At 36.9% G+C, this 25,471-nt stretch overlaps 1 protein-coding gene across 1 annotated transcript in view; it reads right to left on the bottom strand.

Moving 5' to 3' along the window:
- c11orf53 (chromosome 11 open reading frame 53) overlaps positions 1-22,364 on the bottom strand; it is a 42,035-nt gene extending 19,671 nt beyond the window's left edge. The window contains exon 1 of the mRNA XM_002932932.5: positions 22,136-22,364. Coding sequence (XP_002932978.1) covers positions 22,136-22,145 — 10 coding nt within the window. The 5' untranslated portion in view covers positions 22,146-22,364. The remainder of the gene's footprint in view (positions 1-22,135) is intronic.
- Positions 22,365-25,471: the final 3,107 nt, after the last annotated feature.

Below are 25,471 nucleotides of genomic sequence, written 5' to 3'. Positions count from 1 at the left end.
CATATAGTTCCAGTCACTTCATTGGGGGTCAGTGGGGCTGTGTAAACCATAAACTCCATAAACCATAAAGTTATGTAAGCTTTAGGTTCTAGGCAAGTCATGGAATTTGTTATGGAAGATAAATGTAACTTTGAATGTAACTTTATGTTTAAGATTTACTAAAACTCAAATTTATCTTGTTATATTTTTTTTCAAACCACAAATAAACTCTAATGAATGTCAGACATTTATCAATAAATCCAAATTGAAAAAGCAGGTGCGGGGAAAAGTTACAGAAAAGTGTTTTAAAAATTTAAAGCAAAGAAAAAATGTTCCAGGGAAGGGACATCTGCCGTTGACTTCTACATGGCATTAACAGGTATTAGGTTGATTAGTTTTCGGATTGTGCATAATAAAGCTCAAAAAAAGTTGTGACTTCTTTTTCTGCAACTTTTTTATCGTCAAAAACCCAGACCCCAAAAAGTTGTGGGTTAGTAAATGCCCCCCCCATATGTAGGTTATGCAATTTACATAACTATGCCCTACATAGCTGGGCCCCCATTCAGATCAGAATCTGAACAGGTTCAGGACAAAAACCCCCTTCCCCTCCAACAATGGCGTCCTTTCTAGAAACCCATAGGAACCAATTTAGAAGGTAGCATGTACTAGTTATCTGTCTGAAAGTCAAATCAAGGCAACTATATACATTACACAATCCCTGTCTACTTTCCATGGTGCTGAACTGAATAATAATCAGTTTCACCACTGTGTCCATTTTTCTAAACCAGACTAGTACATCATTCTCTACATTTCAAGACATCTTGATCTCCACTCAAAGGAGCACAGATCTGCATTTTTCAATGATAGGATTTACTGTTGTGACAATGAAAAAAAATGTTTTTCTATAAACAATAAAATAGGGCTTTGAGTCATTATAATCTCAATTATATATTGTCAGCACATTATACAGTATTTCATAATAATTTAAGACAAACTGCAGACTATCAATAATTTCACAAACAAGCCTTACTGAATAAATACACCATCAAAGGCCCCTGCTCCCAAGAGCTTACAACCTAAAAGTAGCAGCAAATCACTGGAGGTATTATGGTTTGTATGATAGAACCATTCTTTTAGCCCCTATTCCTGTTGGCTATTTATCTACCTACTGTCCTTTCCATTCAGATTTCAGTAGCTCTGAACATGAAAAAAATGCATCCACTGGATCAACTAAGCATGTAAAAAAGGGATTAGGGATCATTTACAAATACAAGGGCAAGAGTTGTTTGCAAAATAGTGTTTATTTAAATGCTTTACTTGCATCAAAAACTATTGCTTTTACCAACTTGCCCTTTAACATATGTAAACCACCCACAAAAACTTTTTATCAGTGAACGGCCTCTTTGAAATCTTTTAGTACTTGCCACTTTGGTTTTTACTAAGAATTCATTTTCCTCCTCTAAGTCTCTTGGCTCTTGGTTAACTGAGCATGCTCAGATCTTGTCAACTCAGGTTACCAAACACACCCTCCAGTCTAGCAGCCAATGAAGAGATGGCAATGCTGGTTTCCATAGAAACTCTGCACAGAAACTTGTTTTTGTTTTTTCTCCTAACCTACTCTCCTGAGCTCATTACAGTACTCAATCCAAGCAGGAGTTTTTATAAAAGTAAGTTCTGCCTGTGTAAGCCTTCATTCTTGATTGGATGAACGTTACAGCTCATATGTGCTGTTTGCAGATGTTGTCAGAGGGAAAATGGCCACCGTGTGATAGCTGCTATTTGTTTTAGAAAATGTGACTGCAGTATATGCAGGAAAAATGGTGTAGTTTGGGTGGGGAAGATGTGTCCAACTTATTTACATAGTAGGAAAATGTAGGGTTTACATGCCCTTTAGTGTGGTAATTACTTCCGGGGCATCCTTTGAGTATTTTTTACACACTCAACCAAATTGTGCCTCATGAATTTTTGCATATCACTGGATGGATGTGTTGCTAGTCACTCCAACACCTACAAATGCAGCTTGTACAGATCCACAATTATGGTGGATTCTGGGGACAATTCTGCAATGTGGATACAAAATCTGGAGATATGAACCTATTTTGCAATATTCAAAATTGTTTTTTAATTACCATACAGATGACCAGTAATTGCTTATTGACCATAATCTGCTTATTGCTTTATGTGATTTCCAGAGATTAATTCAGTTAGTATAATTGCCAAATTTAGATTCTTTATTTTCAGATATATGAATTTTAAGTTTGAGAGAGGCTGTAAGAAGTCTAAATGCATGCAAGATTGTATTGCATGGAGTATAAATGGTTCTAGAATAAATGCCCCTCAGGTGCTTACGTCTCTCTTTTTGATCCCCAGTAAAACCTTGTGCCCTTTCACCTTCCAGTATTTCCATTGGTAGAGTTTCCATACATCCCTATCCTTTCACTCCAGTTTTTTCATTATTTTCTTGGTCCTAAGCAGATTTATCATTGATTTATAATGAAAAATGAATACATTGACGTTTATAAAATAAATAATGTAAATAGCAAGTTACAGATTCAATGAGTATGTTTAAAAAAAGAAATGAGTAAAAACTGTATTGTATTTTCACTTTTGACTTTTTCACAGCTGACCACATGCAAAACAATCTGTTTTAAGCCAATCCATGCCCAAAGACATGCTTTCAGATACAAAATGATACCACTAAAGTAAATATTTTGAGAAACTGGAGACAAAAGATTTTTAAAACTATCAGTCATGGCTTCCGACACAATAAATGACTAGCTAAAAAACCCTGGCAGCAGATTTATATATTTAGCCTGTTTTTATCAACATTTCCCTGCTTGATTGGAATAAAAGAAAGGTATACTAATTGTGCCAATTGTCTTTGGAATTGATCGTGTATAGATTCACACAAGCAACTAATTAGTGAGAAAGCATCTCACACCTGTATTTGTCAGGCCTGAAAGGGAGTATAGGGACATAAAGAAACAATCTCTAGCCAAACTACATGTATAGCATATGTAAACAAAGCCAGAATCCAGCCATTAATGACATAATAACCCCCATAAGGGGCTTTTTATGGTAAACATAAACAAACTTCTTTGTATAACATAATTTTAATAAAACTTAACACACAAATGTGTTATACTGAAAAAAATTCACAATTGTTGTAGCCAGTGAATGGTCCAGTACTTTGTTATCATCGCTGGGCATGATTAACTTATCTGTATTCATTTGCAATTTTTCATTCATTGTGACTTTATGTTTAAAAAAGATTCTGTAAGATTTTAAGGACTTCCCGTACAACAGAATTTGGTCACTTTAATAAATAGATAAACAGGGCATGTGCTGAGGTCCACTCCAAACAAGGGGGGGTCTTTGAGTTGAAAGAAGTAATTAGGTTATATCCCAGGTTTTTGCAAGGGATCTGCCACATAGGGCGGAAAATCCTCTCCTATGTTAAACTCAGGCTGGAAATCCTCTCCTACGTTACAAAATCTTATTGAGGTGCCTGCCTGGGTGCACAATGAACTAATTTTGGCACATAACTGCTTGAGTATGTAGTTATGAAATCTGCTCAGTGTGCCTGCCCTGGGCTGACGTAATGGCTTCAGGTGCAGGCACCTCAATAAGATTTCCAAAGCATAGAGGCAGATTCTTGGCCTTATCCACAGGCTGAGAATCTGCCCCATGTAGCAGAAGCCTTAGAACAGTGCTGTCCAACTGGCGGCCCGCGGGCCGCATGCGGCCCTCGACCCCCCTCTTTGTGGCCCCCCACCTGTCTGGCTGCATGGATGTTTTACCCTTGTGTAAGCTTTAAATGGTATCAGTACTGAGATTAACTGGCCCCCCTGCATGGTTCTCACCTCAGATTCAGGCTGTAATCCCTCTGTATTGTTTAAACATGTAATCCCCTGTAGTGTTCACACCTTTTTATCTATGCATTGTTCACCCCCTGCAGTGTTCACACCTCAGGCTTGGGCTGTAATCACCCACATTGTTTGTCTGTTCACACCTCAGACATTGTATGTACTGCCTGGTCTATGCTGCCTGTATGTAGACAGCATAGGGTAGGCAGCGTATGGCACATAGGCAGCATAGGGCTGGGAGGGTATGGCACACACAGGCAGCATATGGCAGACACAGGCATCATAGGGCAGGCAGAGTATGGCACACACAGGTAGTGTAGGCCAGGCAGAGTGCTGCCTGTGTGTGCCATACTCTTTCTACCCTATGCTGCCTGTGGGAGGTGAACCTGGCAGGGGTTTGTTCTGGGAGTTTGTTAGCAGTTGGAAATAGCCATTAAATGGTCCCTAAGGTGTGTAATTATATGCTGGGGGTTGCTGTACTATCCACAGGGGAGGAGAAGTCATGGATTTTAGGGTATGTCTGCACTAACACCATTGTGATAAAATGGGTGTGGTTTAAAAGGGGGGAGTGGTCAAACTGGCTTCCATTAGCAGCCCTCCACCATGTATGCGCGAGAAATTCCGGCCCTCGGCACCGCAGAAGTTGGACAGCACTGCCTTAGAAGATAAATTGTTTGGATCAGATTCTAACCATGACAACACATAATGCAACCTGCTTATCTAATTGTGAATCAATAGTAAGACCACGAGTCTAGCGGGGGGCATTTAATAACATTCAAAATGTCACAAAAAATATGATTTCTGCCAGAAAATAATATTTATTAATAATTAATAAATAATGCAATCTGAAAGTAAAAATGCACCTAAAAGCTGTAGAAGTCAATGGCAGGTGTCCTTTTTTACAATAGGAAGACCTTTCTTTGCTTAGTGGTTTTAGGGGTTTTCAGGTTTTATGACACTTCATTTTTGCGACAATACGAAAAAAATTATGTTTTCACATTTATTTTGTTCTGGCATTTGTAGTTTTAGAGAAACTGAGGTTTTCAGTAGCTTCAAAAACCTCTAAAACTACTAGAACGATAAATGGACTTCCCCATGTTGAACCCAGTAGCACCCTAACCTAGTTCCTAACTGGAAAAACAAAAGTACATATTCAAGGGCACCAGGCAACCTGTTTTATCAATTGGATGTGTAAAGCCTGGCCATTAACTTGCCCTAATTGTTTTGTTCATGACCAATGACAATTCAGGCTGAGCTTCTTTCAAAAAACAAGTCTTATAGTATGAAGATCATGCACATATTAGCTTTCCATGTACTGAACTCTATGGATGAGTAAGAATACATAAAGGAAATGCTCAGAGTATTGCACCTTTTGTAGTATTTAAGGCAATGAAGAGCTGTAACGTTCAAATGCCATTTCCTGCTGAACTGTATGGGGATTATGATATTGGGGGCAACAAATATTGGACTGCTTAATGTTTGTTATTCTTAAGCTCTTCGCGAAACTTACGTGTTGTGCTTTTTTTGTTATAAAGGATCCAAAGTATGGAGCATTAATTCTATACAATGTATGTACAGGGTACATGCTGCTGCATGTTTTCTGAATATAATGAATCATTGAGAAGGAATACATCTCTGCAAGGTACTTGTTAGGAAGTGGCTGTGATTGGTGTCATATTGGTCCCTCTGGGAACCAGGCCACAATCACAATCATCAAAGAGAAAGTTAGCAGGAGTGAATCTCTTTATAATGCGTTCACAACAGTTATATCAATGGTTTATAATTTCTGGATAATTTAAGGGTAATTCCCCAAAAAGCACAGCAGGCTATGGGGACACAAGGGGAGGCAAACATCAAAAATCTAATTTTAAAATTTTCAGAACTTTCAAATGTAGGCTTATGTGTAAAATAAACTCAAGTTGTTAAATAATCCTGAAAAGTGAAATAGAAAATTAGATTGAATTTTTCAGATACAAGTATCATTGACCAGCTTTTAGACACCGAATTTTGACATGTGAGTTTGAGTTTTTGCATTAAATAAATCTCAAAAACTAGAAAAAAAATCTTGCAATTGCATTTGCAATTTTTGCCGTAAAAAAAATTGAAGTGTGGTAAAAACTTGCATTCGAATTGATAAATGCCTCCCTCCCAAATGTTTGTCACGTGGAATAAAAACTATAGCTAAAGGGTAGGTTTTTTTCTGTAATCAACCCTGATTGCAGCACTTTGAGACACACTTAATTCTATCATCCGTAATCAACACCCATGCCCCTCTGCAACCATAACACAGTTGGGCCCACAATCCCCATCCCCCCAATGTTGTGACATTGTATTGTGCATGATCTTCTAAATTACACAAAAATTATTCTATTAATCCTTTACCAGCCATTATCAAACCTTAATAATAAAATTAATTTTATATTGCTATATTCAAAAATATGGCACTTCTCCCCAGTTTTCTCTCTCTGTGTAGGAAATGAGCAAATATCTAGAAATTTTACTTTTTTTTATGACGACTGTCTGCCATTTTTGCATAGTCCGCAGTTTAGGACCAAGGCCAGTTATATTAAATTTGATCCTGACACAAGATCCTTTCCGCTATGAGGTAAAAACCTAATCTTGGGTGTCACACCTGCAATGGTGATAACTAGCTAACCACAGGAGATGTTACAGCTTCTATACTTAATACCCAAACTGCCTTTAACCCTTTTAGTGGCTGTAGAAGCTATAGTGCCAATATTAAAGTACTCATGTGGCATAATCTAAACTGTTTAAGGTTTCCCTTTAATCTATGTTGCACCAAGTGTCCACTGTGTCTGGCTGTTTTATAAACACTGGGCTACAGGGCTGGAACTAGGGGTAGGCAGAAGAGGCAGCTGCCTAGGGCGCAATGACTGGGGGGCACCAGGCAGGAGCCTCTCCTGCCTACCCCTAGTCATCTTCCTCTGTCATTGCCCCCGCCACTTGTCATTAGCGGTGGAGGCAATGACCGCTCGGATCGCGCCCCTCCTCGCACCTCTCCCCCCCCCCCGCACCTCTCCTCCCCCCTCGCTTGTGCTTTGGGGGGAGTGGCCGACCAGGTTGCCTAGGGCGCCCGGTCAGCTTGGCCCCCCCCTGCTGGGCTAATTTGTGCCTGGGCAGTAACACATAGCAACCAATCAGTAATTACATATTTCCAGCCAGCTGCAAGTATATCAAAGAAAGCAGACTTCTGATTGGTTGCCATTGGTTACAGCCCAGTTGCAAATTTGCCCATTGTTTATAAATGCCCCAAAGAAAAGCAACATGAAAAGGTTAAAAATTAGGCTGCTGTTGAATTTCAAAGCACAGAAGCTAGCCTCTCTATGGAGGGCCCAGACAGGGAAAAGCAGTGTTCTGTGTACCCCCTTCCACAGTTGAAAGGAGAGGTTCGCCTTTAAGTAAATTTTTAGTATGTTATAGAAGGGCCAGTTTTAAGCATCTTTTTAATTAGTTCTCATTGTTTGTTTTTCACAGATTGTGAATTATTTGCCTTCTTCTAACTCTTTGCAGGTTTCAAAAAGGGTCACTGAGAGTTTAATTGTTATTGTTATATTACTGCTTTTTCTATCAAGGTCTTCTACCATTCGTATATCTTTATGTATTTTACTATATATCTTTATAGTCTTTCATTCCAGCCACACCATGGTTGTTAAGGTAATTTGGAATCTAGCAACCAGACAGAAGAGCTGCTGAACAAAAACTGGAATAACTAAAAAAAAAAATACAAATAGTAAAAAATGAAGACCAATTGCAAATTGTCTCAGAATGTTACTCTCTACATCATACTAAAAGTTAACTCAAAGGTGGACAACAGTTTTAAGAGGGAGGTGGGTAAAGCGGGAAGCAGATGGGCTTAAGTGCATAAATATAGATAATTATGGCAAAAATGGTTTCTCTCAAGGAAGGTACAAACCCACTTATCAATTCAAAGGCCAGTGCAAAATAAAATGGATAGTTCTGCAAAAGAAATACAAAGAATGCAGGAAAACCAACCTAAAACCTTTGAATTATGGTTTATTTAGACAATATTTATAATACATTTTGGAACCTTTCACTTTACCCACACAAGACAGGCACAGTTTACACTCCCCGCTAGACATCACATTTCTAGTAATTGTTAGCTTACAATACACTGGCTATGACCCTTTAGTAAAAATATTTAAATGCTGGAAAACATTTTGCTTAAAAAGAAAAGGATCCATTCGCAGAGCCATTCTATGGTTATTTGCTTAAATGATCCTCCTGTTTTTCATCGTCTGAGGCTGTGCCTCGGGACAACAATTTCGAACATGATTCTTTTATATTTCTAAAGCTGCAGCACCTGCACAGTTGGCCACACTTTTTCTATGGCTTCTGCATTCAAATGATATGGTGATGGTTCTTTGCTTAAACTAAACACACGGTATGCCATACTTCCAGGCTAAATGAATAGCAATGTTTAAATGAACATGTAGCCACAGACTGACTTTGCTTGTAATGGTTTGTCATTGCTGTGTACTTTTATTTGCTGATTTTAAAGGAATAATGTGCCCAGGTTAATATGATATACTTTTACATAGGATGCTGAACTTCCTATTGTGTACTATATTATTGGAAGCAGGTACATGATTGCTTATAACTGGTAACAAAACAAGTAAATGGTATGAGGTTACTATAACATCTTGCAATGCTTTGCATTCACTGAAATTTATAACATTCCACCTCAAATCATCATTTTACAATGAGCACCGATTGGTGTAGTATATGGGCTAGTCTCTCCCACCTGATGATGTATAGTAAGAAGAGTGTGTAGTATTACGTGGGGGCGGTAACAGAAATATCAATTTGTTTCTGTTTCTCTTACAAATGCAAAACAGGGCTACTACGTGTCTCCTACCTCTGATGTTTTCTTTACTTTTTTTGGAGGCTAATGGCTTTGGCACACATCTCTGTCGTTGGAGAAACACCCAATACTTCCCTGTACCATCTGTCATTCACATGAATGGAAAGTACCTGTCAATGCTCATGACAGGTGGTTTTCAACCTAAAAATGCACATTTGGAAGTGCATGGACAATTTCCATTCATGTGAACCAAGCTGGCTGGAACATTCCTGTTTGTATAACTTCCATAAAGGTTTGCTTTATGGCAGGTGGTAAGGTCAGGGCTGGCCTGCACCCCTAACATTGCTTTCTCAGTGCACAACATTCCCCAGGGTGCCTGTTCTTGTTAAGTGAGCAATAAAGGGTGTTCTCTTAAGCCGTGGGGGTATGTAAATGACCCTTATTGAGTTTTACCTCTCTGTATCTGCGCACATTGACTGGAATGGAGTCTGACTGTCAGTGAAAATATGGCACGAATTGAAACATGCATCGTCAGGGTAAAAGCCAGTGGGGGTCATTTATAAAGTTTGTGCAGCACATATTTTTTTTTTGCAAATGGTTGTTTGCATATGTTTTCCTTTAAAAGCTTACATTTTGCACTGCTGTGCCCGTCTTTCCTTTTTTGTGAATCGCAGTGAAATTGTGAATTAAAGTACTCATTATTCTGCATTAATTTCTTATTTAAATTTGAAAATAAATGGATATACTGTAAGTATAATGTAAGTACATTCTGCTAGTCAATGTGTGTAGTGTTGTGTTTTCCTATATTGTATATAAGTCCTGAGAGTGCTGGCACATGTCTAGCTTATGTATATATAATGCATAGACGTTTAACTATTTACTGTCTCTTTAAAAACTAAATTCTGCTCTTAGTATTGAAACTGTGTAAGAGATAGTGAATCCCTGTTTTTCTACGAGAGGAATCTGTAAATCCTGCTCAGGCAATGAGAACCCTATTTTGTTTTGATAAAGCATAAGGGGCTCAAGGTTTTACTGATAAAGTGTAATGGTCCTGAGACGAGTTATGCCACTCTCATGGGTAAGGTCCCCTTTTTATAAGTCACACCAAAGAAACTATAAAAAAATCCACTCCCTCGAGGGTCAGGTTAGAAGTGTCCATCCATGTTTTCCTCTCCACGCTATCAATAAACCTTCTAATAAACATCTTTGTCTATGAGGGGTCCAGTGAAAACTCTACAACAGTAGGATCCCCTGCCGTTCTACTTTCCCAACACTTTCATTTACATCTACTCCAGTGTAATGTTCATTATTATGCTCTAACAGACACGCCCCAGCCTTCTAGCTTCTGGCTATTCCCTAAAGGTACATTTTTTTTCAGGTGCTTTCCCATGCAGTTCTCACACTGTAATGGCATAAACTTTACTTAATCTGCAATTACAACTAAATGTACATTCACACATATCTTAAAATTTATATTCATATGTCCTTTATGTAAATGCTTTATCTTTATCTGTTTGAATATCACAGAAAAAATAGCGATATTTTCAGCTCCTGATAATAAGCCTTTGGTCTTCATTTCATTTTTTTGCTCAGGGCAAAAGTCTGCATAGATGAAAACTACTGAAAGGCGCATCAATGGCTTTCTGGAAGCAGAAGGCAGAAGTTTTACTATGAATTCATATTTGACATTCTCTCTGGTACATATACAGAAAACATCAACATTGTCTATTCTATCTGTTTTACACTAAGGGGCGTATTTGTAAAGATGTGTAAACAAATTATCATGCAGTTTGGTGCTACGTGTCAAGTCACACATAGTTATAAACTGTATAATGATTTATGTGAATGTGTAGCCAGTTGTAAAAATCTTATGTGTAAAAAGAGGACTTAAAGTTATGCTGCTTTTAAAAATGCTTTTCACATTTTTTCAGAACTGAAATTCTTTTCCATCTGAATTTGTCTAATTGACTTCTATGGGTTGCACCAAGTTCTAGTTCTAGTTTGTAAATAGGCTGATGTAAGGATGTAAGAAAATATGCCAGTTTCTTAGAATTGAGTATTTTCATGACTGCAATGCATGCTATTAATTGACTCGACAGAGGATTGTACAGTATATAACCTATTTATTATTTTACACAAATTCTCAAGGTTGCCATACACCTGAACATCTGCTTGTTTTGTAAAGTCACCAGACAAGTAGATATTTGCCCGATTTGGTCATCTATGTGCTGGGCCATATTTGGCTCAGCCAACAATTTGGTCCTCAGACCAATGACCAGATCATAACGTAGGCCAATTTGCGAAGAGGATTTTTTTCAAACAGGATTTTCAAACACATCTGATGGATATGTGGCTGAATTTCAGCCAGACATCTGTCTGTAAGGAAGACGAGAGGGCCTATAAATGGGCAGATAAGCTGCCAAATTGGGAGTTTAACTCTGCCCATGTATAAGCAACTATAGTCAATAACTTATAAAAAATGTTTTTGATACTGATAAATGGATCTCTTTTGTGATCAATGAAAGAAGGGACTTTTAATTCTGCAGTTTCAATGTTACAATAATTGGTAAGTGGTAATAACTGATGTTGTTTAATAATAATACTGGCTAGATTGGCCAAAAGGTGCTTAAAGCACCACATGGATGATTTAATTGGCATGTTTAAGGAGAAGTACAAACCTTCCAGTAATGTCTATAAACCTGGATTGTATGTATTTTGAGACACCTGCTTCCGAATCATTTTTAAAGCCTAAGAAAGTACAGTCGTGGCCTTTAAAACAGAGATAAAACAAGGCAATAAAAAAAGCTTTAGTCTTGCTTTATGTTGCCCGTCAGAACAAATCTTCTGTTTTCTTTTTAACTGTTGGACATTTGTTTCTAAAGAGGAATATATTTCCAATTTGGATTTTTTTAGCACTAAAAAAAGTCTTGTATTTTTCGAGATTTACTATGTGTCAAAATGGCTAAAAATCTGAATTTGACAATTCACCAATTAAAACCTGCTGAGATCATGTGGTCCTTTTCTTTCCTTCCCTTCTTTTGCTTCAAAACTTTAGAGGCTTTCAGACTTTTTACACTGTTTTTTTGTGTGACAATTCAAAAAAACTTGTGACTTTTCTGAGACTTTTTTCCACTTGGACTTTTCAGACTTTTAAGTAAATGTCAGACATTCATGGAAATAAGTTTATGCGAATATTTACAAATGAAAAAAGGAAGGAGGAAATCTAAAAAATGAATTCCATTGCATAAATTGACCTCCATGAGAAGCAGCTGTTTGGAAACATTAACTAAAGTTTGGGCAAATTGGCTAGAGTTTATATGCATCATCAAGCACAATAAGCCTGCATTTTCCTGGCTTCTGTAGACAACATCCTGACAAGACCCCAAACAATCATCTTAAAAAACCATCACATCTGCATTTCTCCCAACTCACTCCAACTTAAATGAAGGCTAATATATTACTTGAATGAAGGTTAATAAATTATCTAATTATCATCAAAATTTCCATCATACAGGTGATTCTGGTCATGATATATGCACAGAAATGTCATAATCTGTAATGTAGAAATGATCAGTAACAAAAATAACATGTTTAGTAAATATAATCACCTGCTTTAACTGTGTTAAGATCATGTGCTTACAGCTATATCTGATAAAGCTTCCTTTAGTGGGATAAAGGGATTAGGGCATATGAACACTGTAGGCTATGACTGGAGAAGAACAAGGGGAGGATTTCCATTTTTCTCCTCAGGGGAAGGCAGAGAAAGGGCCTCGTATTTGCTCCCCTAATTACTACATAGTCTACTGTCTAAATATCTTAAGGCCACATGCATCTAAACTGTTTAAGAAGTGCCTGAAGGCATATTACAGGTGTTTCACACAGTTAGTGCCCCTTCAGGTTAACAGGGTTACCCATAGGTCATATTTTAAGATCAACCCATGGATACAGCCTTCTTAGGCTAACTGTAAGCAAATCAGGTGGATTGAGCTTTATAGAAAGGCAGGCCCTTTGGGCATACAGTTTTTAGGCTGAATTCCAGTATTTGCATATAACTTTTATAACTACTAACCTATGCCTTTAAGAGGGGCTTGGATGAATTCTTGAAAAAGTGTAATATCCAAGGCTATTATGATCTTATAATCATCAGTTAGTATAGGTTTTTGGAGCATTTAGTTTTGATATGTGAATATGTATAGAAAGGTATGTTTATGTATGTGATAGAAGTTCAGTGGGGTTCATTGGCTTTTGTCTTATTTCAACCCAAATTAGCTAAGTAACAATGTAACATGCTTAGTGAAATACGTCTTACACATCTTTTAGTCACTTACTGAAGGTAAATATATACAGTATGTTTATGAATTGAAACGTAATTCAGTAACTACTATAATGGACTCTGTAGTTTATTGCTTATTTCATACTCTAGTTCACACAATTCCCAGCATGCATTATAAGAGATTTGTTCATCTGTTGACTCTTTCTCTAGGCCTTGTTTTGGCATTGTTTAGTTTGAATATTTGGAGTGCAGAGAATTGCAAGGGACAGACTGATTCTTCTGTCAATAGCAGTAACAAATAACGCTAAGGGGGACATTTACTAATCCACGAACGTCCGAAAAGCGTCCAAATTCGTTTTTTTCCTTATGATCTGTATTTTTTCGATTTTTTTCATCGCCGTCGCGACTTTTCCGCGAATTGTCACGACTTTTTTGCCGCCGTCGCAAAATAATTGTACTGTCGCGCCGAGTATGAAAGTTTCGGATTCATTCAAGCTTCAGTATCGTGACTTTCCTTGGGCCAGGTTGGAGCTGCAGAGTGCCATTGAGTCCTATGGGAGGCTTCCAAAATCATGCAAAGTTGGAAAGGTTTGCCCGCCATTTACGAGTGCTCAATACGAAAAAGTCGCGACAGCGACTAAAAAATCCCAAAAATACGAAAAAGTCGCAAAATGTTAATTTCCAATCCGTTTTTTTCCCATTCGGGATTCAGATTCGTGGATTAGTAAATCTCCCCCTAAATGTTAAAATAACGTTAAAACCATAATTAACGTGTTCACATATGTATTATAGAAAGTTGCTTAAAGAAGCTTTTATTAGGCTAAATGAAATTTTTGTGTTTAAATCCCCTTTACAGTAGAACAACAAAATATAGGACTCCGCTGCACCAGGGCTCATGGTTATTTGTAACACTTGATATAAATATGCATAGCCCCGTGCAGTGCTCAAAGTGCAAAAAATTGCCAATGCTGTGTTTTTTTGCACTTTCACACTGCATGGAAATTGTGTATAAGCCTTATTATCTGCAGCTTGCATCCCATTTGCTACCACTTGCACAATTGTGTTAGCATATCAAACACAGTTGTGATGGTGGTAACTCCTATTGAGTAACAAATACATTGGAATTACGAAGAAAATACCTGCATTATGTAAAATATATATATATATATATTTGGAAACATTTTAGTTATTTATAGACATAATTGCAGTTCAAAGCAGTATTTATTTATTCCTGTTATGTTCTGACTCTTGAAACAATGTAGGAGGAGCCTGTAAGGTCAGCTATATTGTTTCAGGAGTCAGAGACAGGAGTGTGGATATTATAAACAGCCAGACAGATACCGCTTTCAATAGCAATTACATTTACAAATAACTTAAGAACCAATGAATAGGTATAATGACCACATATCAGAAACTTTTCTTTCCTTATGCCAAAGAACAGTTCTTGTGCAGGTATCCTCTTTGTATGTGATACAAATGCTTATGATTATATCCAGGAGATCAAAGGACCTTTAGGAACCTTGCTCATGTACAGTATGCATTTGGAAGCAAATGTATTTGCACAGCTGAGCTGCCAGTTCCATTAATGCCCATGGGTTAATGCCTGAGATTCACCACAATAAGGTAGGCAGTCACTGGCAGCTCTGTTATGGGACCACTGTACTAAAACAAGTCTAGTGTGACATCCGAGGGGACACTACTGTACTAAAACTAGCCAAATGTGACATCCGAGGGGCTCGTCTGCTGACATACCTGAAGCTAAACACATTCAGTTTGTATGTGTATGTCTGTAATGTAACATACCCCTCTGTAGAGAAGTCTATGACTTATACAGTCAACTTGGGCAACTTTGTCACTCATGTGGCTTTAGTCTTAGTAGGAATATGTTCTCAGTTTATGAGTGAGGTTTAGCTTTGTTCCATTTATTTTCTATTAAAACCTTATATTGAGATATTTTGTGAAACCCCAAACACATTTAAACTGAGAAGCATGACAGCTGCTATAAGTATCATCTTATGGCTGGAGATACAAGGCTCTATAAACATAGACTAAACAGCACCATCTAGAGGTGAAAACAGTGGTGCCGTTTGGCTCAATTATATGTAAATGATTTGAGATCTAGCTGCAAAGGTGTGGAGAACTATGGCTTAGGGGGTATTCTAAGGTTTGCCAATTATTTAGTAAAAAATTAAGGAAATATTTCTATTTAAGCATTTTTTGGGCACTGAAATAATTTCTTACTTACTTTGTTACTTTGTGTTTATTTTATGTTCCTTTTTGTTGTGTAAAGCAAGTTTTAAGGGGATGTATTTTCCTTCTGCCTTGCATTTTTTGATTTCTGTGTGGCTGGCTCTGATTGCAGATTATGGAAGGTTATGGGTAACTCTGGCCACGGCCTTCTTTTTCCCACCGTAGTGATTAAGTCTGTGTATAAGGTTTGATGTTGGGACATTAAAGCATAGCCAGGATGTAGTGATGTCATTGCTCAAGGAGAAAGCTGGAAGTGGTGAAACGCGTCAGCGGTGAGAGAGGATGTGGAGAGCAGCACTATACAGGGCTGGGCTGCGGAGCCCAGGAGCGACACTGCAAGTCGCGAACAGGGAAAGAGAAAGGAGCAGCCACCTGATCCATACCAGTGACTCCTGCACATCCTATACTCTGTTTGTGAGTGTATTGGGAAGTTTTATTTATATTAAAGTAATTAAGTCTTTACACATATGGCATATGCATTTATCCCACAGTAAATGCACAGAAGGGGAAGGGAAACGGAAAAGTCATGGTAATAACCTAAAGTTGCTAAAGTTGAAAATTTACCTATGTGAAGTGGTTCCTAATGGTTGCCTGAAATTAAGAGGTGGGAAAGCAGAGAGTCGTGAGCTACAAGCGAACCAATTGGATGCCATATAAACCCAAGGGGGTCTGTACGTAGATTGGCAATCAGAAAGGGATATCACAACTGGGCACAAAAGGGTCATAAAAGTAAAAGTTATCACTGGGGTTAAAAAGCACATGGGAGTGCACATTGCAATGTAACTAACAGTATTACACTATATATATATGTTTTTTTTTTCTTCTTTTCCTCATAAGACCCCATTGCTAAGATACCTTTACACCTTTACCTTCATGTCATTCAGACATCCAAGTGAGGGAGAGCCAGCAGGCGTGAGGTGCAGAGAACAGACAAACTCCAGATGAAAGTGCTTTTCCAATGAACATTAAGGGCCAGACTTATAATTGCTCAAGCCTTTAGATTCAAGCAATCATAAACAAAACCCCACATGAGTTTGCTAACTCCCGCTGGGTTTTGAGTGAAAAAATGCTTGTCAATTTCTGTCAATTACACAAAAACGCAAATACAAGAGTATTGTAGAAATGATACCTATATTGGCTAACAATAAAAATATATTGCAAGCTTTCAGAGCTCTAACGCCTTGTCAGGTATTTTGCCTGACGAAGGGGCGTTAGAGCTCTGAAAGCCTGCAATGTATTTTTATTGTTAGCCAATATAGGTATTATTTCTACAATACTCTTGTATTTGTGTTTTTTCATTATTTTTGACACTGGCTAACACGGTACTACAGTTTTTGTTTTGTGTCAATTGGCTTTTGTAATGAAAAAAAAGTTTGGCATCCAGAAGCCTGTTCATGACAAAAATTGCCAAGCTTTTTCTGCTTAAAACTCAGCGTGAATTAGCAAACACATGTGGGAATTCCTTTATTATTGTTTGAGTCTGAAGGCTCCAGCAATTGTAAATCTGTCCCTAAGCTTTTGCACTCCTCCTACCTGTGGCCTGGATCATAGTAAATAACCTTTTGGTGTACTTCCCTTGATAAGTTTAGTTACAAAATTCTTTTACTCAATTCTTATGTATTTTTTTAAGAGGAACTCCACCCAAACACAACTCAAGTATATATAATTTCAGGCAATATGGTTTGGAACAGTTACCTAAGCCTGACCCCTTGTTCTCTTGCTGATCTGGCTATTTCGAGATTCGGTGAATGGGGAGAGGATTGAGAGCGACAGACCTAGTGGAAGCGATTGAAGCAGAGGAAGCTCCAATATCATACTGTGATATTGACTTTAATGTTTTCCAAATTTTTGTCCTTTTCACAAATCTTTTGGTTAAGTGAAATAGGAAAAATTCGCTCATCACTATTGATGAGTGAATCTGTCCCTATTGCTTCGCCGTAAAATTTGCAAAACTACAAGAAAATTTGCAAAACTGTGAATTTTCGCAGAAGTTTTGCAAAACAATCGTCCATCAAGTTTAACCATAATGCCTATATATAACTTGCCAAACTGCTAGTTGATCCAGAGGAAGGCAACAAAAACCCTGAAGCCTCTCCAATTTGCTGCAGGGGAGAAAAAAATTCCTTCCTGACCTTCATGATGGCAATCGGACCAGTCCCTGGATCAACTTGTACTAGGAGCTATCTCCCATAACCCTGTATTCCCTCACTTGCTAAAAAGCCATCCAACCCCTTCTTGAAGCTATATAATGTATCAGTCAGTATGACTGATTCAGGGAGAGAATTCCACAACTTCACAGCTCTCACAATAAAAAACCCTTTCCAAATATTTAGACAGAACCACCTTTTTTCTAATCGGGAATAAAGCATTAGAGAGATTATTACAGTATATGATCCCCTTATATATTTATACATAGCTATTATATCCTCCCTCTTCTCCAGTGTAAACAACCCTAACTTGGCCAGTCTTTGTTCATAATGGAGACTTTACCAGCTTAGATGCCCTTCTCTGTACCCTTTCTAACTCAATAATGTTCAGTTTAAGCACTGGAGACTAAAACGGAACAGCATATTCTAGATGGGGCCTTACCAGCGCTCTGTACAGTGCAAAAATAAAACCCTCCTCCTGTGAATCTATGCCCCTTTTAATACAACTCAAAACCTTGTTTGCCCTTTCAGCTGCTGCCTGGCATTGCTTGCTACAGCCAAATGTTGAGGCACGCAAATTGATTATTGAGACTGTCAAGGTTGGGGTTGTTTTCTCTGGAAAAGAGGCGCTTGCGAGGGGACATGATTACTCTGTACAAGTACATTAGAGGGGATTATAGGCAGTTGGGGGATGTTCTTTTTTCCCATAAAAACAATCAACGCACCAGAGGCCACCCCTATGGATTAGAGGAAATGAGCTTCCATTTGAAGCAGCGTAGGTGGTTTTTCACGGTGAGGGCAGTGAGGTTGTGGAATGCCCTTCCTAGTGATGTGGTAATGGCAGATTCTGTTAATGCCTTTAAGAGGGGCCCGGATGAGTTCTTGATCAATCAGAATATCCAAGGCTATTGTGATACTAATATCTACAGTTAGTACTAGTGGTTGTATTTATAGTTTATGTATGTGAGTGTATAGATTGGTAGGTGTGGGTTAGGTGTGCTGGGTTTACTTGGATGAAATTTGCCCAAATGTTTGCGCAACTACTTTGGATTTCAGCATATAAAAATTGTATTTTTTGATATTTTTTCAAGGAATATATTACAGTGATAGGTATATTAGGGGGTTCTGTGTTGTATGGAGCTCTTTAAATTTTGGTTCGGAGGCTGGAGTTCCCCTTTATATACTAGGAATTATTGGCTAGAAGAGATAAGCATATCTTGTCAAGATAATGTATGCAAAAATGACCAAAGGGCTTTCTCCTTACTAATACAGACTAATTTCCAACTCTGACACATCAGTTTCTTCACATTAAATTAGATAAATTCAGTTGCTTTTGTTTTTCTTTCAAACAGTCTCCTGTTAGATCCAGAAAAATAGTACTAGGAGAAGCCAAAAACACATAACAGATCTGTGGCCCAAAACTCATAGCATTCTCCCCACCTACATCAACTTCTAATTAAGGGTAAATGCCCTGCTTATGGAAGATGCACAGTCAGGTCAGGATCGCTTGTTAAGGCCATTGGAGGCATTCTTGAGCAATTCCTGCCTTAAAGTACAAGCTTGTGCCATATGTATGGGAAGTGGCTGCTGGTGGGGAAGGGCATTTTGATTGTCACAGTTCTCCCTATGGACTGGTGATATCAACACCATGTACAAAAAAATCTTATTTCCACTGCCCTTACTGGTTCCTTACTTGTTATACCGCTGTTTTCAGGCACTTACATGTTCATGGCTTAATCCCTTTAAAATATTTGGTAATACAATATGTTTATAGATATATTGATACTAATATATATATATATATACACAGATATGGGATCCTTTATCCAGAAACCCGTTATCCAGAAAGTTCAGAATTCCAGAAAGCTCCTCTCCCATAGACTCAATTTTAATCAAATAATTCAGATTTTTAATAATGATTTTCTTTTTCTCTATTATAATAAAACAGTACCTTGTACTTGATATAAATAATCCTTATTGTAGGCAAAACAATCTTATTGGCTTATTGGACTTAAGGTATGGAGATCCAAATTACGGAAAGACCGCTTTTCTAGAAAACCCAGATCCCGAGCAACAGGTCTCATACCTGTATACATGTACACTGGTTTGTCCCTGAAGAAGAGTACTGTTTGTACTTGAAACGTTTTTCCAATAAACTTTTTTTCTTTTGCATCGAATCCCTGAGCATGTGGTACTCTCTCTCTCTATATATATATAAATATATCCTATATATAAATATAGTAGAAAAAAAAGGAACAATTGTGGGTCTGAAAGGGGACCTGTCACCTTTAGAAAAAATTCCAAATAGTTTTCTATTGTGTTTGCAAGCAAAATAAACTTCACTTACACTATAGAAATTATTTTAATCGGTCCACTTTAATGAAAAAAAGTATTTACTTATTAAGTTTATTAATTGTGTATGGTAGCACTAAGGCAGCAACTGCTGCACCTGGCTCATGTAGCATATATACTTATCCAGAAAGCTCCAACCATCTCTCATAGAGTTTATTTTAAACAAATATTGCTAATTTTCAAAAAGCATTTCCTTTTTCTAAGACACAGTACATTGTATTTGATCCTAACTAAACAGCATAAATCCATATTGGTGGCAAAATAATTCTGTTGGCTTTATTTGATGTTTAAATGTTTTTTTTTAGCAGACTTAAGGTATGGTGATCCAAATTACAGAAAGATCTCTTACCCAGATCCTCGGTATTCTGAATAATAGATCCTATATCATCTTCTTATATAAATGTTTAAAAATATTATTGCTTTATATTGACTTATTATCATAGTAAATAAATACTTATTTAAGAGGATCATTTAAACGTACACAAAAACAGCATTTGAACAACACTCAGTCCCCTGCCTAGGTTATATTCTGTTCCAAGCCTTATTAAATATGTACCAAAATATTAAGAAGTTATTAAGAGTTTTCCCCCAAGGAGAACAATACACTGGTGCCAGAAATACACTGAAAACAAAAAAAATGCAAGAACCTTTTATGTCTAAATATTTTATACTAACCTCCTAACTAACAATATGCAATTTTAGAACCCACTTGACACAAAACTACTATGTAGGTGCAAGTTTCATTTTGGTGATGTAAAAAATAGTCCTCATATATGTCTACAAGAGCAATTGCATTCCCAGCAATTTCCCTGCAGTCAATTGTGTGTAAAACCATTTTTACTAAATGTACTTGCATCTAAATGCACTACTTGTACTTGGTGCTGCTCAGTCCTTCCTGCCTTCCATTCTGAATCAGGTGCTGCTGCGCCTATTGACATGGGGAACCCTGAGGCTACTGTCACCTCCAGACAGGTGGTAGCTCCAGGGTTCCCCTTGTGCTCAGCATCAATAGACATAGCACACTTGCGCCTCACACCAGAGATGACACCAGACTTCCTTGCAATTGTGTCTAATTTGCAGTAAAACAAGCACAAAGTTGCCCTCCAGTTTGGAATTTAAGAAACAATATGGTTACTATGGTCTTATTTACATTAGTAATCAGGCAGTGGTGGAATATTAATAGGAGAGGGACTGAATAGGAGGATAAGTAATAAAATGTAACAATAATAATACAATTGTAAGTTCACAGAGCAATAGATTTTGGCTGTCACTGTCAGTGACCCCCATTTGAAAGCTGGAAAAGTATAGTGGAAGGCAAATAATACAACTATTACAAATAATTAATGAAGACCAGTTGCTAGAAATAGAATATTCTATAACATACTTAAAGTTACTGTAAAGGGGAACCACCCCCTTAGGAAACATTGTAGTAAACATGTAATACTGAAAACATGATAATAGATAATTTGCAAAATGTAAAGTACTTGTGAATGATTGAATGAATGAATGAATGACAATTTAATTAAAGCAACTTTCCCTAATACATCAATGAGACATTTTTATACAAATGTAATTGCAATTAAAGGCGCTATTTTTTGTCCCTTTCTGCACTGCTGGTTATTACTAAAGCTGTAGCAGAAGCCAGATCATCTCCAGCCAAGGATCCCATTACCAGTACAGAAAGCAGAAAGTGATGGGCATTATTTTCAATAACAAATACATTTACAAATAACGTCAAATTATTGAAAAGTTTAAATAATGTAACTTGGAAATAAGATTAGCATACCATCTGCTTTTAATGTAAAAAAAATAAATGGCATCTACTTTAATATATGATTGCTGGAAAATGATTTGTTTTGCATTGATAAAGGGACTCTTCTGACCCGTAACTATTCTAAATATTACTTTATTGTAATATTCAAAGAAAAAAAGTGCCATAAACTAAAAATTAATTCCACATCATTACTCGTATGCCACATTATACCCATAAAACCTATGCTATATATAAGCATTACCTATGATTTAAATATACTTTTGATAACAATCACAAATATCTAAAACAAACAAATAAGCCAATGGGGAGTCCAGGAACTCAGCTGCAGTGGATATAATGAAAAAAAGTTTTGTTTCTCTGTATATGGATATAGTAGAATGTCAATTTTACATTTCTTTAGGGGCCAGAAAAAATTGGGTAACATAAAAAAAAATGTAAAATCAGGGAAATGCACTATGCATTATATATTGGTGGGACCACCAAAATTGAGGTTTTACTGAATATTTTTATAAAACATTGGTAGAATACACCAAATTGTATATGCATTCCTAAGTCATTACAGTACTAAAATATACAGGGTCGATGTATTCCGAATCCAAATTCCCAGACACAGAAGCCCCATGCCCAGTGTTCTACATGTGCAACACTTACCTGTTTCCATGTTGGACCCTGTTATTGGAATTGTCAGTCACTCAGATGACCAAGCTCACCCTCTCCACTAATCTTTCCTGCAACCAGCAGTTCACAAACTGTGAATATATTGTGCTCATATTGTTTGGTACAGAGGTGGGGAGAAAAGGGACATTTTTCATGGCTTGTGATGTGTCCAAGTGACTTTTTCCCTTATTTGTTTACATGCAAATACTCTTTCGCTTGTATGCCTCCATGATTTGCATTGTCAGTGCAGACTATTATCCTTGTTCCAATGTGCACAGATCTTCAAGACAAGCTATTCTGTATAAATAGATAAAACATTTTTCAAAACATGTCATTCTTTAATATATCTATATATATCTATATATATACAGTATATATATATTACACCGCTAGGTCTGCACTCCCATACAAAGTTTACTTTCACAGTTCATAAACGGGTGCTGCACATAGTTGAAGCTTGTATCCATTCCCAATGATTATGCGCACTCCTGTCTCCTTTAATCAAATTTATTAATAATTAATTACATGGTTTAAAAACATCAACGTTTCGGTCCTGGTCTGGGACCTTATTCAAGATGTCAAATCCCCAAAGATAATTATATATATATATATATATATATATATATATATATATATATATATATATCAAAATAAAACAGCCAGCACCAAGGGTCTTTGTGTTTCAAAAAATCTCTCGTGTATTATAATTGCATGTACAACCGACGTTTCGGTCCCTTTTGGGACCTTTTTCAAGGGACCGAAACGTCGGTTGTACATGCAATTATAATACACGAGAGATTTTTTGAAACACAAAGACCCTTGGTGCTGGCTGTTTTATTTTGATATTTATATGATATCCCGTGCACAGGGGCAACTGCAGAGCAGCAGATTTTGGAGTGTGGTGCTGTCGTGTGGACTGTTTTATATATATATATATATATATATTTACATATACAGGTATCGGACCCCTTATCCGGAAACCCGTTATCCAGAAAGCTCCGAATTACGGAAAGCCCGTCTCCCATAGACTCTATTTTAATCAAATAATTCAGAATTTTAAAACTGATTTCCTTTTTCTCTGTAATAATAAAACAGTACCTTGTAATTGATCCCAATTAAGATATAATTAATCCTTATTGGATGCAAAACAATCCTGTTGGGTTCAATTAATGTTTTATTGATTTTTTAGTAGACTTAAGGTATGAAGATCCAAATTATGGAAAGACCCCTTATCCGGAATACCCTTGGTCCCGAGCATTCTGGATAATAGGTCCTATACCTGTACCTGAAATTGGTGTGAAGGTTTCCTAAAAAATGTCACAGCAATTTTCGGTAATAGTAAAATAAAGCCGTAATTGATATGTGTGCCACACATGTACACACCCAGGCGCACTCAGTGGCATAGGGGCGATTTTTGAATGCAATATTTGGTGACAAAATGACAAAATGTCAGGAACTACCTCATATTGCATTCTCAGACTATATATTTCCATAAAATTACAGTCAGTCATTGATTACCATTAAATGTACTGACATGTGATTAAAGGGAAAATAACATTTCTACAACCGTTATGTCTGCCATTAACTAGACTGGTGTTTGTTCATTACAGCTAGCACAGTGCAATTAACACATCGTAAGCACAATAAAATGCTAGGAAAATATATATTCCAATCTACAGTTGATTTTGATTAATTCTGATGTTATTGGGGTTTCTCTGTTTTGCTGTGTATCCCTAAATCTATTGTCCTAAATGTATTTGCTTATTAATTTATTTAATAAACAAATTATTTATTTATTTTTGTTCTGTGAAGACACAGAACAAGCTCTTAGATCTATAGCATAAAAAGGGGAAAATACATTATGTTTCATGCCACATGCTTTGGTAAATCTATACTTATTGGGCATCAAACTGTTAAGTAGGCCTCTGGTGTTCATATTTAGGGTGTTTTATCATTTATGTAAAATTATGTGAGATAAATTCAATTGCTATATTTTTAGGTGATTTTCAGAAATACCGTAAAAACTGCTAACTTTAGAAAAGTGTGGTAGTTTGGATTAAAAAAAAAACATATTTACTCATGTTGTATTTGTCAAAATATGTACTTTCCAAAAATATATGCTTTTCTTACTGTTAGGGGGTCTTATATATTGGGCATCAAACTGTTTGGCAGGCCCCTGGCAGTGTTATATTTTTATTTGCAAGAAATTGTGAGACAAATGGGACTAATATTTTTAGTGAGTTTTCAGAAATGCGATAAAAATTGCTGAAGTTGAAAAGATTTGTTAAACCATTTTGATTTCTTTTAAAAAATATATGGTTTTCAAGGATCTGCAATACTGTTGGAGGCTCTTATGACACATGAATTGCATGCAGTGAGCTTATTTTACAGCCGATGAATTGTTAACTATGAAAATGTAACTTGCCTCAAATGTGCATAAACCTATGTATATTGGACCAATGTGTATTGGACTTAACATTGTTTAGTGGAACCCTGGATAGTTTTTTTTATGTTTCTAAAAGATACATGCACTACACAAGGTCAAAGGTGATTTTGATGTGAAAATAGCTGGCATGTGTATTCTCAAAAAAGGAGCTATAGATATGCACTACATTGGTTTATTAAAGGCATTGTTTGACGTAACTACACAGATTCATTGGAAACTCATTGGGGCTCATTTATCAATGCATCGCAGCACACAAACCGACGCAATTATGATTATGCGCCATTTTGTGGGCACACGCAATTGCATATGCGTTACATTGCGTCGGTTCATTTATTTTTCCGCCAGTTCTTTTTATGCGCATGTCGCAAATACTGGGCAATAATGTCGCAAACAACTACATGTTTTTTGGGGGTGTGGCTAGGGGCGTATTTTAAGTGCCCAATTTTTGCGAGAGTGCGCCCTTTGCACCTATATATGTGCTATTTGCGCGTATATAGGGGCAGATTTGCACAGGCACGGCTGCATTGAAATCTTTACGCCTGTTCATTTGTGGCGTATTTCTGACTGCGCGTTCTTCAACATTTGCGCTAGTATATTCGCAGATTTGCGCTACAATAAACTAATTTAGGTATGTCATTAATAAAACCATGTTAATGTTAATTTATGATATGTTGATTAGCATTATTAGAAAAATATAATTGTTAATTTGTTTACAATGTGTTAATAACATTTACCCTTTTTTTTAACTTTGTTCTTATCTATAAAGGCAGTTTCCCTTGCTAATGTGATGGAGTCTTTCATATCTTTTTTCCATTTAAACACCAACTGACTAGGTTGTTAAGTTAGGAAGCAAGTAGTTGGTACGGGTTTATAAGAGCATTAGC

Source organism: Xenopus tropicalis, chromosome 7, assembly GCF_000004195.4.
Source record: "Xenopus tropicalis strain Nigerian chromosome 7, UCB_Xtro_10.0, whole genome shotgun sequence".
Classification (NCBI taxonomy): domain Eukaryota; kingdom Metazoa; phylum Chordata; class Amphibia; order Anura; family Pipidae; genus Xenopus; species Xenopus tropicalis.
This window is presented reverse-complemented; position numbering and strand designations above follow the sequence as displayed.